This window comes from Oncorhynchus gorbuscha, linkage group LG12 (genome assembly GCF_021184085.1).
Source record: "Oncorhynchus gorbuscha isolate QuinsamMale2020 ecotype Even-year linkage group LG12, OgorEven_v1.0, whole genome shotgun sequence".
Lineage (NCBI taxonomy): Eukaryota > Metazoa > Chordata > Actinopteri > Salmoniformes > Salmonidae > Oncorhynchus > Oncorhynchus gorbuscha.
Window position 1 is genome coordinate 50,421,467 of NC_060184.1, and position 14,506 is coordinate 50,435,972.

At 45.6% G+C, this 14,506-nt stretch overlaps 1 protein-coding gene across 3 annotated transcripts in view; it reads right to left on the reverse strand.

Moving 5' to 3' along the window:
- Window positions 1-14,506, reverse strand: part of LOC123991111 (phenylalanine--tRNA ligase, mitochondrial-like) — a 150,646-nt gene that overhangs the window by 54,494 nt on the left and 81,646 nt on the right. For all 3 annotated transcript variants that reach the window (XM_046292325.1, XM_046292327.1, XM_046292326.1), the window contains 2 exons: window positions 12,630-12,790; window positions 2,215-2,366 (listed from right to left, as the gene is read on the reverse strand). In XM_046292325.1, coding sequence (XP_046148281.1) covers window positions 2,215-2,366; window positions 12,630-12,790 — 313 coding nt within the window. The remainder of the gene's footprint in view (window positions 1-2,214; window positions 2,367-12,629; window positions 12,791-14,506) is intronic.

Genomic DNA, 14,506 nt, shown 5'->3' on the forward strand with positions numbered 1-14,506 from the left:
ATGACCTTGAGGACAATCATTCTTACAATATGCTATCTCAAATTCACAAAAACACACACCCTTAAAGACACATACACCTAAAAAGACAGGAAAGAAAACATTTACATATTGTGAATCAGACAATTGTGATACTGTTCTTTCGCGCATTCACAGTACACACACACACACACACACACACACACACACACACACACACACACACACACACACACACACACACACACACACACACACACACACACACACACACACACACACACACACACACACACACACACACACACACACACACACACACACACACCCTAATGAAGGGTCGGGAAAAGGTCGCTATTTAAAAAAAGATTAAAAGCAGGGACAGAGATTAATGCGCACAGGCAATTTTACACACCACGGGCCCCTTTTTTCACCATTAAACACACTACACACACACACACTCATGGTTCGGTAAACCACTAGGATGCGGGGCGGGCATAAGTCCTGCGCCAAGCTGTGTCCACTGCCTGCCCTTTACGACCTGTATTAAAAAAATTAGACGTCAAGGCTGAGGCTCAGGGGTGGATGCTAAGAACAGGATAGTGAGGGAAAAGGAAACAGCTTTGTCACTACAGAGAGGGAGTGTCCCTCAAGGGTGAATCTCAATAAGGAATAAAGTGACTTCCTCTCCTCATCTCCTTTCCTTGAGCTGCACGGACCTGTGAAAGGGGTGGATTGGTGAAGCAAAAACATCCGCCATGTTGCTTTCATCCATCCAGTGTTTTCAGGTTATGTAAATTTCAAATGTAAAGACGGGGGCGAGCAAGGCAATGCCCTACTAAAAACTTGTTACTGAAACGTATCGACACACATTGTCCGCAACTCTAAATCCTTGATAGGAATGCGATGGAAGTAGTAATCTATTAGCCAGGGCAAAGCCAATCAGTCTCTGTGATTGATCTGTCACTGGGCCATTCCTTGTTTGTTCCTGTCGGTGCTGGGATTAGTCCAAAAGGTTCTGTTTGTTAATTGTGTGTGTGTGTGTGTGTGAGCACGTGAGAGAGAAAGATAATTATGTATGTGTATGACAGAAAGAGATAGAAATGGAGAGAGAGAGAAAGAGAGAGAGAGAGGGAGTAGGTGTGAGCGTGAGTGCAAGACAAACAGAGCGAGCCTCATGTCGCCGATGTGAATCGGGTCAAATGAAGATGTGCCATTAACAAACATTGACCCTCGGTCCTTCCTTGTCATTCGACTAAGGGCTCCAATCAACGGAGCAAACAGCACTCGGCTCAGTCGGGCTCCATTATCTTGCATAATAAGAAGCTGTCAGAGTAGAAAAGATAAGCTAGACGCGGAGACATATCCACTATCAAAGACCAAACAATCCAATCCCGAGCCCCTCTGATGAATAGAGCATCGCTTAACCTTTTCTCTCCGAGCCCATTTGTCAAGCAGTGGAATAGATCTTACCTCACCCCGAATAGCAAACAACAACCGTACGAACCAAATGAAGAGCATTCACCACATCGTTGTATCATTATCATTAGCCAGTCAATTGTTTAACCTGCTAGTTACATTTGGACTAATACGTAATGCATATAGAGTCACAACATTGTTACACCCAGTGTTAAGTGTTTTTTTTTTGTCTCTCACGACAAGCACATTTTTAAAGTGGGCATGAGGGGAAGGGGCAATTGTCTGGGGGGGTTGGAAACTGAAAACCTGATTATGGTAGTAGCAATTCAGTGAACAACTAAATGAGAGCTACACACCAACTTTTCGAAGGTAATGCCCTTATCAGAGTGAGGGGCACTATGCCCATCGCTGTTCAGTCGTGGCACCCTAGGTATGCCGTTTGAGTACCACTGCTATATCTTCTTGAGGGCGTGATGTCTTACTTTGGATGTGTGGTGGATGAGAGCAGTGTTTTGAGGACCCTCTGCAATTGCACTTATTTGATCTAAGCCAGTATAAGCACACCTGATTCAGCTGCTTAACTAATCATCAAGCACTTGAATCAGGTGTTCAGGTCAGGTAGTTAAAATCAGAACCAAACGGAGGTAAACGGACTGAAACGGGGAGGGACTACCTGAACTTTTCCAATAGGAAACACTTGTTTTCCATTACAAAACATTTTGCTAGTGTGCACTAATGAATACTACCCAGGTGTGCTAGCACTAGGAAACACTGTTGAGTCCTACAGCTCTGTGTCTTGTGAAGAACATGGCGCCTTACTTTGGATGTTTGAACTGGTCAACCAGGGTGACCTTCTCCACCAGGTCTCCTCCGATGCTCCTCACCAGGTCATAGAAGTCGTTCTCTGTGTAGCCCTCGGCCGGTAGCCAGAAGGAGATGTCGTTGATCAGAGGTGGGTACTTACTGAGGGGCTTGAGGAGGGGAGGAGGAGAGGGAAGCGGGATGGGGAGGAGAGGAGATGGAAGCAGAGAGGAAAGGGGAGAGAACTTTTAGAACAAAGACTAACAATGAGACGCAGCAATGCACGCTTTGCCTGATATGGAGGTCCTGGATGGCAGGGAGCTTGGGCCCAGAGACGTACTGGGCTGTCCGCATCACCCTCTGTGGCGCTTTGCTGCCGAGGGTGGTGCATTTGCAATACCAATCGGTGATGCAGCCAGTTAAGATGCTCTCGATGGTGGTTGTAGAACTTTTTGAGGATTAAATCTTTTCAACCTCCTGAGGGGGAAGAGGCGCTATAGTTATTTCCACACTTGTCCAGGTGGGAGAGGGCAATGTGAAGAGCAATTGAGATTGCGTCATCTTTGGATCTGTTGGGGCGGTATACGAATTGGAGTGGGTCAAGGGTGTCTGGGATGATAATGTAGATGCGTGTCATGACCAGCCTGGTACGTCTATGTGTGCACATATTTACAATGACGGTCTACCCGGACAACACTGGGCCAATTGTGCACCGCCCTATGGGACTCCCAATCATGGCCGGATGTGATACAGCCGGGATTCGAACTAGGTGCTGTAGTGATGCCTCTTGCACTGAGATGCAGTGCCTTAGACCACTGCACCACTCGGGAGCATTATCAGGACAGAGAAACCAATGGTCACATGGAGTACTCCAAACAAAAGCCAGTGAAAACATTTACAAATCTCACAATTGATGCTTAGTTTATTGTGTTGTCCAGAAGCCAAAATAATAATTCTAGTCAAATTAGCAACCCAATCTAGTTGTTGCATCTTTAGATACCCCCCCCCCCCACACACTTTTACATTTTCTAACAGATTTTCCTCTCCGTCACATTTGGAACAGCAATCAGGTGGGCTATTTATAATGTTTTTTTTCCCAGGTGCTCTGTTTAGAATGGTGTTTTCCTGCTAATTGCATTTTGGCAAATTTTGGCACAACATCATGGCCTTGGGAATCCTCTGTCACTCTTCAACACCGACACAGGGGAAATATGAGACTAATTATACACTCTCTATGAATCCCAAATTGAACTAGCCCCTCCTCCCCAGGCACATCTGTAGAGGGCACTTCTGTAAATCTGAAGAGATTGGATACTGTAGGTGTAAGCAATATGGAACATTTCCACAAAGCTTATCTGAAGGCAAGGTGAAGTCAAGTACCATATTGCTTATACCTATCCTATCCCTTCAGATCTACACGAGTGCCAACACATTGATTTGGGATTTAGCATAACCCCCCCCCCAAAAAAAAAAAAAAAAACACATACAGTAAATGTATCCCCTTGTATGTCTTTGGTACTACTGACGATTACAAAATATTTTAGCAGAGGTTTTCACCCAAAGCAACTTCCATCTAACGCATAAAAATAAGTTGAAATTGACCAAAGTATTTGGTCTCCACAATTCTTCATTTCTCTGTTAATATTACAGAACCTTTGTTTTTGATTCAGAACTTAATATATCCATTTAAATCAGGAAAACAGAAATGGAATTGAAAAACTATTGACACCCCAGACTTAATATTTGGTAGCACAGTCTTTGGTCAAGTGCTTCCAATAGCCATCGATGAGCTTCCTGCACCTCTGTACTGGCAGTTTGGACCACACTTCTTATGCGAACTGCTCCAGTCCTCCCAGTTTTGAAGGGTGCCTTCGCCCAACTGCTCTTTTCAGATCTCTCCACAAGCGTTCAATGGAATTTAGATCTGGACTCATTGCGGGCCACTTTCAGAACAGTCCAGCATTTTGTCTTGAACCCTTCCTTTTTGAAGTGTGTTTGGGGTCAATGTCCTGCTGGAAGACCCATGACCTTCGACAGAGACCCAGCTTTCTGACACTGGGTCCGACATTGCGCTCCAAAATGCCTCGGTATTCTCCTGATTTCATGACGCCATGCACATGTTCAAGGCACCCAGTGCCTGAGACAGCAAAGCAACCCCAAAACATCACTGAACCTCCATGTTTGAGTGTAGGGAAGGTGTTGTTTTCTTTTGAAGGATTCCATTTGTTTTCTGTTGACATAGAAAAGGTATGCGTTTATCAAAAAAGCTCTACATTTAGCATAGGATTTTGTCATGTTCAGGTGCGCTTTGACAAATTGCAGTCGGGTTTTCTTATGTGGCTCTCTCAGCAGTGGGGTCCTCCTGGGTCTCCTACCATATAATCCCCTTTCATTGAGTTGGTCGACAGATGGTGCGAGTTGAAACTGTCGTACCTTGTGTCTGAAAGTCAGCTTGAATCTGTGTAGCAGTTGATTCGAGGTGCGTTCTCCACCGTTCACGCGGTCCCTTGCTGCAATCTTCCATCAGGTTCTCAGGGAGGTTGGCTACAGTGCAATAGGTCTTAAACTTCTTGATAACATTACGTACGGTGGAAACAGGAACACCAAGGCCTCTGGAGATGGACTTGTAGCCTTGAGATTGTCCAGGCTCGGCTACAATCTTGTGTCTGACTTCAGATGGTTCTCCGGTTTGTTTTCTTTTCTCCATACTCATTGCGGTACACAGCGTCACACAAAACAGAGGAATGAGTCGTTTTCTTTATTGAATTAGTGATTTTTATATTGCAGACGCCAAGATCAATTCCCAAGTATTTGGGCAGTTTCTCCCATTCTACTCTGCAGATCCTCTCAAGCTCTGTCAGGTTGGATGGGGAGCATTGCTTTGCACAGCTATTTTCAGGTCTCTCCAGAGATGTATTTGGTATTTTATTGGGAACCTCATTAGCTGTTGCAAAAGCAGCAGTGACTCTTCCTGGGGTCCACACAAAACATAAAACAGAATGACATAATACAGAACATCATTAGACAAGAATATAACTACATATATTTTTTAAAAGGCACACGTAGCCTACATATCAATACATACACACAAACTATCTAGGTCAAATAGGGGAGAGGCGTTGCTTCATCTGTTTTTTGAAACCATGTTTGCTGTTTATTTGAGCAATTTGAGATGGAAAGGAGTTCCATGAAATATGGGCTCTGTATAATACTGTACGTTTTCTTGAATATGTTCTGACTTTGGGGACGATGACAAGCCCTAGTGGCATGTCTGGTGGGATAAGTGTGTTTCAGAGCTGTGTGTAAGTTGACTATGCAAACAATTTGGGATTTTCAACCCATTAAAATTCTTATAAAAAGAAGAAATGATGCAGTCAGTCTCTCCTCAACTCTTAGCAAAGAGAAACTGGCATTTATAGTATTTATATCAGCCCTCTGACTACAATTAAGAGCAAAACGTGCCGCTCTGTTCTGGGCCAGCGGCTGTTCTAGGCCAGTCGCTCTGGCTGGGCCACTAAAGGATATTCAGAGACTTGTCCCGAAGCCACTACTGCATTGTCTTGGCTGTGTGCTTAGTGTCATTGTCCTGTTGGAAGATGAACCTTCTCACCAGGTCCTGAGCGCTCTGGAGCAGATTATCATCAAGGATCTCTCTGTACTTTGCGCCGTTCATCTTCGCCTCCATCCTGACTAGTCTCCCAGTCCCTGCCGCTGAAAAACCCCACAGCATGATGCTGCCACCACCATGCTTCACCGTAGGGATGGTGCCAGGTTTCTTCCAGACGTGATGCTCGGCATTCAGGCCAAAGAGTTGAATCTTGTTTCTCATGCATGGCCTGAGAGTCTTAATGAGGTTGGGAGATTGGGAACTTAAATGGACGAGCGAAAGCCAACTTCATAAAATTCCTAGGTGACTAGTAGTATTAGCGAGAAAAAAATAAAACTATATTGTTTATTTTAACAGGACAAATCTGAGGGGGCATGTGCCCCTTATGCCCCCTGTGAGCATGATGCCTCTGCTTATGAGCATGGCTCTTTATAGAACCTTAAAAAAGGTTCTATATAGCACCAAAAAGGTATCCGCTATGGATACAAGCCGAAGAACCCTTATTTGGCACTAAAACATTTTAAACATTTTTTTTTGTGTGTGTAGGTGTTGGACAAACCTACCGAGGTCAATGAAATAAAGATGTAAAAAGAAAAACATACGAGAAATAAAACACGCGTTGTAACGTCGTTCGTCTGTTGAATGAAGAGAGTCAGACCGAAATGCAGCGCGTAGGTTACTCATGACTTTAATGAAATATGTCGCGGTACATGAAATAACTGATAATACAAAAACAACAAACGAGTGAAACTAATTACAGCCTATCTGGTGACTACAACACTAAGACAGGAACAAACACCCATAAAATACAACGCGAACTCAGGCTGCCTAAATACGGTTCCCAATCAGAGACAACGATAAGCAGCTGACTCCAATTGAGAATCGCCTCAGGCAGCCAAGCCTAACTAGACACACCCCTAATCATACACAATCCCAATTACTACAAACCCCAAATACGAAAACACAACATATAAACCCATGTCACACCCTGGCTTACCCAAACATATACCAAAAACACAAAATATAATGACCAGGGCGTGACAGAACCACCCCCCTAAGGTGCGGACTCCGGGACGCACCTCAAGAGCATAGGGAGGGTCCGGGTGGGCATCTGTACATGGTGGCGGTTCTGGCTCGGGACGTGGACCCCACTCCATTAATGTCCTATTTCCTCTCCTTCGCGTCCTGGGATAATCCAATTTCTCCGCCGACCATGACCTAATAGTCCTCACCCTGATCCCCACATAACTGAGGGGCAGCTCGGGACCGAGGGGCAGCTCGGGACAGAGGGGCAGCTCGGGACAGAGGGGCAGCTCGGGACAGAGGGGCAGCTCGGGACAGAGGGGCATCTCGGGACAGAGGGGCATCTCGGGACAGAGGGGCATCTCGGGACAGAGGGGCAGCTCGGGACAGAGGGGCAGCTCGGGACAGAGGGGCAGCTCGGGACAGAGGGGCAGCTCGGGACAGAGGGGCAGCTCGGGACAGAGGGGCAGCTCGGGACAGAGGGGCATCTCGGGACAGAGGGGCATCTCGGGACAGAGGGGCATCTCGGGACAGAGGGGCAGCTCAGGACAGAGGGGCAGCTCAGGACAGAGGGGCATCTCAGGACAGAGGGGCAGCCCGGGACTGAGGGGCAGCTCGGGACAGAAGCAGCCTGGGGAAGCCTAGTACTGAGAGGAAGCTCAGTACTGAGAGGAAGCTCAGTACTGAGAGGAAGCTCAGTACTGAGAGGAAGCTCAGTACTGAGAGGAAGCTCAGTACTGAGAGGAAGCTCAGTACTGAGAGGAAGCTCAGGCAGGTAGTAGGCTCCGGTAAATCGTGGCTGGCTGGTGGAACTGGAAGATTCAGGTTGTCTGGCCGATCTAGAAGATCTTGGCAGACTGGCACTTCTGGCGGATCCAGGCAGACTGGCACTTCTGGCGGATCCTGGCAGACTGGCGACACTGGGCCGACTGGCGGCGCTGGGCAGACTGGGAGCACTGGGCAGACTGGGAGCACTGGGCAGACTGGGAGCACTGGCGGCGCTGGGCAGACTGGAGACTCCGGCAGCGCAGGAGAGGAGAAAGGCTCTGGCTGTGCTAAACAGGCGGGAGACTCCAACAGCGCAGGAGAGGAGAAAAGCTCTGGCTGCGCTAAACAGGCGGGAGACTCCAACAGCGCAGGAGAGGAGAAAGGCTCTGGCTGTGCTAAACAGGCGGGAGACTCCGATAGCGCAGGAGAGGAGAAAAGCGCTGGCTGCGCTGAACAGACGAGGCGCACTGGAGGCCTGGTGCGTGGTGCTGGAACTGGTGGTACTGGCGCGAGGACACGCACAGGAAGCCTGGTGCAGGGAGCTGCTACCGGAGGACTGGTGTGTAGAGGTGGCTCTGGATAGACCGGACCGTGCAGGCGCACTGGAGCTCTTGAGCACCGAGCCTGCCCAAGCTTACCTGGCTCGATGCCCACTCTAGCCCGGCCAATAGGAAGGGCTGGTATGTGCCGCAGCTGGCTCTGCACCCGCACTGGAAACACCGTGCGCTCCATAGCATAACACGGTGCCTGCCCGGTCTCTCTAGCCCAACGGCGAGCACAGGGAGTATGCGCAGGTCTCCTACCTGGCATAACTATTCTCCCTTCCAGCCCCTCCCAATACATTTTTTGGGGTGACTTTCCGGTTTCCAAACGCGTCGCCGTGCTGCTTCCTCATACCTGCGCCTCTCCGCTTTAGCTGCTTCTATTTCCTCCTTGGGACGGCGATATTCTCCCGGCTGCGCCCTGGGTCCTTTACCGTCTAATTCCTCCTCCCATGTCCAAATCTCCAAATGGTGCAGTCTCTCCCACTGCAACTGTTCTTCACGATTAACAGGGAGAGTAGGCTCAGGTCTGACTCCTGACTCAGCCACTCTCTCTCTGCGCTTTCCCCCGTTACTTTCCATTTTCGCTCTGTATAGCCGTGCTTTCCTTTTCGAATCCATACGTCTATAGCCCTCCTCGCATTGCTATAGGGAATCCCAGGCGGGCTCCTGCACTCGCTCTGGGTCGGCCGCCCACCTGTCGATTTCTTCCCACGTAGTATACTCCATGCTTCTGCTGTCCATAACGTCATCCTTCAGATCCTGCCAGTTCACACGCTGCTCGGTCTGTGAGTGGTGGGCGTTTCTGTAACGTCGTTCGTCTGTTGTATGAAGATAGTCAGACCGAAATGCAGCGTGTAGGTTACTCATGACTTTAATGAAATATGTCGCGGTACATGAAATAACTGATAATACGAAAACAACAAACGAGTGAAACTAATTACAGCCTATCTGGTGACTACAACATTAAGACAGGAACAAACACCCACAAAATACAACGCGAACTCAGGCTGCCTAAATACGGTTCCCAATCAGAGACAACGATAAGCAGCTGACTCCAATTGAGAATCGCCTCAGGCAGACAAGCCTAACTAGACACACCCCTAATCATACACAATCCCAATTACTACAAACCCCAAATACGAAAACACAACATATAAACCCATGTCACACCCTGGCTTACCCAAACATATACCAAAAACACAAAATATAATGACCAGGGCGTGACACGCATACATTCACGTGTTTTTATTTCTTGTGTGTTTTTATTTATTTGACCTAGTATTGAATCCATGCTTTAAGATCCTATTCAGGATTTTATTACCAGTGATATTGAACACTGCATTATACAAAACAGTTTGTAAATCAGCATTTGACTGTGCTTTTTACATCTATTGTATCCTGTGCATGCAACAAGTCAACTTTGATTTGATGTGAAAGTCTCATCATGTACCAGTCCAATTAATGATGTTCAATTATCTGCACAGTAAGCACATTCTAATAGGCCCCAATTCTGACCCCCCAAAAATCTATCAATCCCGGCTAGCTAAAAAGCCATTAAGCTATCTCAGTTTCTAGCCAAATCCTCCAACAACAACGGCTCCCATTAAGTCATTACAGCTGGGCAGCAATAATGACTCGGAGGATCAAAACTATTGATTCAGTCCTCCTTTCTCTGTCTCACTCAGGATGTTTGAAGGAGTACTCGTTAATTTGAAAAAAAAGAAGAAAAAAAACCCAGCCATTTGGTTTGCTATAAAGAGCAGGGGTGGAGCTGTAGAAGTGAAACCACTTTTACATTTGTAGATTTAACGATATTTTGAGGCTAAACATTGTATGTTAACAACATAATTTAGAAGCAATAGCGTAAAACAATTTTTTGGGGGTTATTTGATGGGGATAGTACAGTTGAAGTCGGAACTCAGTTTTTCACAATTCCTGACATTTAATCCTAGTAAAAATGATCTGGCTTAGGTCAGTTAGGATCACCACTTTACATTAAGAATGTGAAATAATAGTAGAGAGAATGACTAATTTCAGCTTTATGTCTTTTATCACATTCCCAGTGGGTCAGAAGTTTACATGCACTCAATTTGCATTTGGTAGCATTGCCTTTAAAATTGATTAACTTGGGTCAAACGTTTCGAGTAGAATTCCACAAGCTTCCCACAATAAGTTGGGTGAATTTTGGCCCATTCCTCCTGATAGAACTGGTGTAACTGAGTCAGGTTTGTGGGCCTCCTTGCTCGCACACGATTTTTCAGTTCTGCCCAAATTTTCTATAGGATTGAGGTCAGGGCTTTGTGATGGCCACGCCAATACCTTGACTTTGTTGTCATTAAGCAATTTTGCCACAACTTCAGAGGTATGCTTGGGTCATTGTCCATTTGGAAGACCCATTTGCGACCAAGCTTTAACTGATGTCTTGAGCTGTTGCTTCAACATATCTACATAATTGTCCTTCCTCATAATGCCATCTATTTTGTGAAGGGCACCAGTCCTTCCTGCAGCAAAGCACCCCCACAACATGATGCTGCCACCCCCGTGCTTCACAGTTGGGATGGTGTTCTTCGGCTCGCAAGCCTCCCCTTTTTCCCCTCCAAACATAATTATGCTCATTATGGCCAAACAGTTGTATTGTTGTTTCATCAGACCAGAGGACATTTCTCCAAAAAGTACAATCTATGTCCCCATGTGCAGTTGCAAACCATAGTCTGGCTGTTTCATGGCGCTTTCGGAGCAGTGGCTTCTTCCTTGCTGAGCGGCCTTTCAGGTTAAGTTGATATAGGACTCGTTTTACTGTGGATATAGATACTTTTGTACCCGTTTCCTCCAGCATCTTCACAAGGTCCTTAGCTGTTTTTCTGGGATTGATTTGCACTTTTTTCACCAAAGTACGCTCATCTCTAGGAGACAGAACACGTCTCCTTCCTCAGCAGAATGACGGCTGCGTGGTCCTATGGTGTATATACTTGCGTACTATTGTTTGGACAGATCAACGTGGTACCTTCAGGTGTTTGGAAATTGATCCCAATGATGAACCAGACTTGTGGAGGTCTACAATTTATTTTCTGAGGTCTTGGCTGATTTCAATTGATTTTCCCATGACGTCAAGCAAAGAGGCACTGAGTTTGAAGGTAGGACTTGAAATACATACATAGGTACACCACCAATTGACTCAAATTACATTTAAGTCATTTAGCAGACGCTCTTATCCAGAGCGACTTACAAATTGGTGCATTCACCTTATGACATCCAAATAATGCCAATTAGCCTATCAGAAGCTTCTAAAGCCATGACATCATTTTCTGGAATTTTCCAAGCTGTTAAAAAGACACAGTCAACTTAGTGTATGTAAACTTCCAACCCTCTGGAATTGTGATACAGTGAATTATAAGTGAAATAACCTGTCTGTAAACAATTGTTGGAAAAATTACTTGTGTCATGCACAAAGTAGATGTCCTAACCGACTTGCCAAAACTATAGTTTGTTAACAATAAATGTGTAGGGTGGTTGAAAAACAAGTTTTAAATGACAACCTAAGTGTATGTAAACTTCCGACTTCAACTGTAGTTAAGCCAAGCACATGATGCCTTGAGCTGAGATTCGGGATACGTTTTAAGAAGCTTTTACGTGCAGTTGCCACACCCTGTGGCAAAAACAAATGTTCTGAAAAGACTTAAAGGGACTAGTAAGTTTGTTTGTTAATTTTTTTGGTCCAGGAGCTAAAATGGAAAACAAATCCTGCACACTATGCTTGCAAAGTATCGCTTATTTATGCTGACGTTTGCTAATGTTTCATTTTATACCTTCTTCATTAAAACAATGGCTGCTGATATGGTGCGGGAGCATCATAATGGCTTTTGGTTGAAACCAAAGCCACGTATTATGAGAGTTCGGCCAGGTTTTAGAACGGCCACCACGTTAGTAGCCCATTTATTCTAGAAATGTTATTGATCTAACGTTGGTGTCAACAAATTGCATGGATGCTTTCCCTGGACATCTTCAAAGGTTTTAAAAAATATCAGAAATAAACAGCACAACGCAGAAGCATCAACTATCACCGAGCAACCACTATGGGGGAGAAAGTGGCGCTCTCGGAACATTCAGACAGAACCCCCATTGGCCTAACTCTCAATATACGACTCTTTATCCATCTTTGCCATTGATCTCTTGGGCAGCACCATTTAGTGTAGTCAATTGAAAGTATTACATTTATTTTTCTTCTACTTCTATGAGTTTATTGGCAGTTCATAAACAAACTGAAAAGATGCATGGAATGTGTAGTCTGAACAAGCCAAGGTTGGTGAACTACTGCCATCTGCAGTGCTGGAAAGTTTGCTCAGGAGTATAAATCATTGTCTGTTCCTCTCTGAAGTCTCCCCCCCAGTTGCCTACCTTAAAATGGGCTTTGAAACCTCAACAGCCAAACTCTGCATTAAAAGTGAATAATAGTGGTTGAAAAATAGAATAAATATAACCTAGAGCTTTACTTGGAAGGTGACTGGGTCGTTGATGCTGGGCAGGCAAAACTGCTTCAGGAAGCGGTCGTCCTGGCTCCAGAAGAGGCGGATGTCAGGGATCCCGTACAGCACCATGGCCAGGCGCTCCAGGCCCAGTCCAAATGCCCAGCCCATCTTGTTACTCACTCCCGCTGGAAAAAGGACACAACAGGAGATTAGAGCAGCTGTTCCCAGAACTTTTTGTAGTGGGGGAGGTTTGGTTATTCAACCACTAATTGGCCGACATGGGTTCATTTACTTGAATTCCATTTTTTTGGTGAGTCCAATGCACTGTTTCTCTAGAGAGAAATTAAATAATTAATGAGAAAAATCAGACAAATCAAGTCAAGAACTATGTGGGACGCTGAGCTGAAGGATAGTTTTCATTAAGCCAATATTCAACCTAGTTCAGCGCAGAAATGTGTTAATTAACCACAACGACTATAATCCATTGCACCATTTTCCCCCAGCTCATAGACAGGAAGAGGCGGGCACCCGAAGGGTGCAGCGGTCTAAGGAACTGCATCACAGTGCTAGAGGCGTCACTACAGACCTGAGTTCAATCCCAGACTGTGTCACAACCGGCCATGATCGGGAGTCCCACAGGGAGGCGCACAATTGGCCCAGCGTGGTCCGGGTTAGGGGAGGGTTTGGCCGGAGGGGCTTTACTTGGCTCATCGCGCTTTAGCGGCTCCTTGTGGTGGGCCGGGCACCAGCAGACTGGCCTCAGTTGTCAGTTGAACGGTGTTACCTCCGACACATTGGTGCGGCTGGCTTCCGGGTTAAGGGGGCAGTTGAGAAGTAAGAAAGAATGTAAGAGGCGAAGCAAGAGGTTTCACTCTAGACAAAAACTGTAGAAAATTAGCACAATGCGCTTCCATGGACTTATTTTGGACCTAAGCTTGAAACCTTCCTTTCCGCCTTTGGGCCACTGACTCCCATTGTTAGGGCAGAGACATGAGCATCTCGTCATTATATACAGATCGCTTGACAAATACACTTTTACGCCTGCTACGCTAGGTGAGATACATACAGACTGCATGAGAGAGGAATGTACACAACACAATGATGAGAGGGAGAGACAGTTCGTGAAAGTATACCTTAACAACTTTGAACAACTAGTAAAATCATTTTGTCAAACAGCTCTGCAGCATACTGAGAAACGCTAGCTAAAAATGATGACTAAAGACTGTACAGCAACGTTTCCCAAACTTGATCCTTGGGACGCCAAGGGGTGCACGTTTTGGTGTTTGCCCTAACACCACACAGCTGATTCAAATGATCACAGATTGAAGATTAGTGGATTATGAACAGCTGTGTAGTGCAAGGGAGCTGTGTAGTGCAAGGGAGAAAAGCAACACGTGCACACCCTGCGGTCCCGAGGACAGAGTTTGGGAAACCCCGCAGTACAGTATGGGGAACACAAAATGTTAGATGGCCTGGCCGGTTGACTGATACTGCCTGAGCAGAGATGAGATGATTACTTCAAGGAGTTAAAAATAATAAACTAATCAAATAAAAACTAAGTAATATACACAACTGAAATATTTCATTTTTTTCTATTGATGTCTACTAAATGTGGACCTGATAGAGAAATATGGAATATTTTAAATGTTTTGGCAATTGAATGTTTTGGGAATTTACATTTAAAAGCTCTAAAATCATTGCAACGTAATTATTTCATAATCCATTTCATGTTTGAAAATAATTTGCGAAACCAAACCGACCTCAAACAGCACTAATCGCTCAGCACTCTCAGTGATCCAACAATTATACGACACAGACATAACGAGGCACAAAGTATCAATATCTGAAGTGTTTCGAGCTAATAATCTAGAGAAACTGAGTTCAACTCCAGCCTACACATT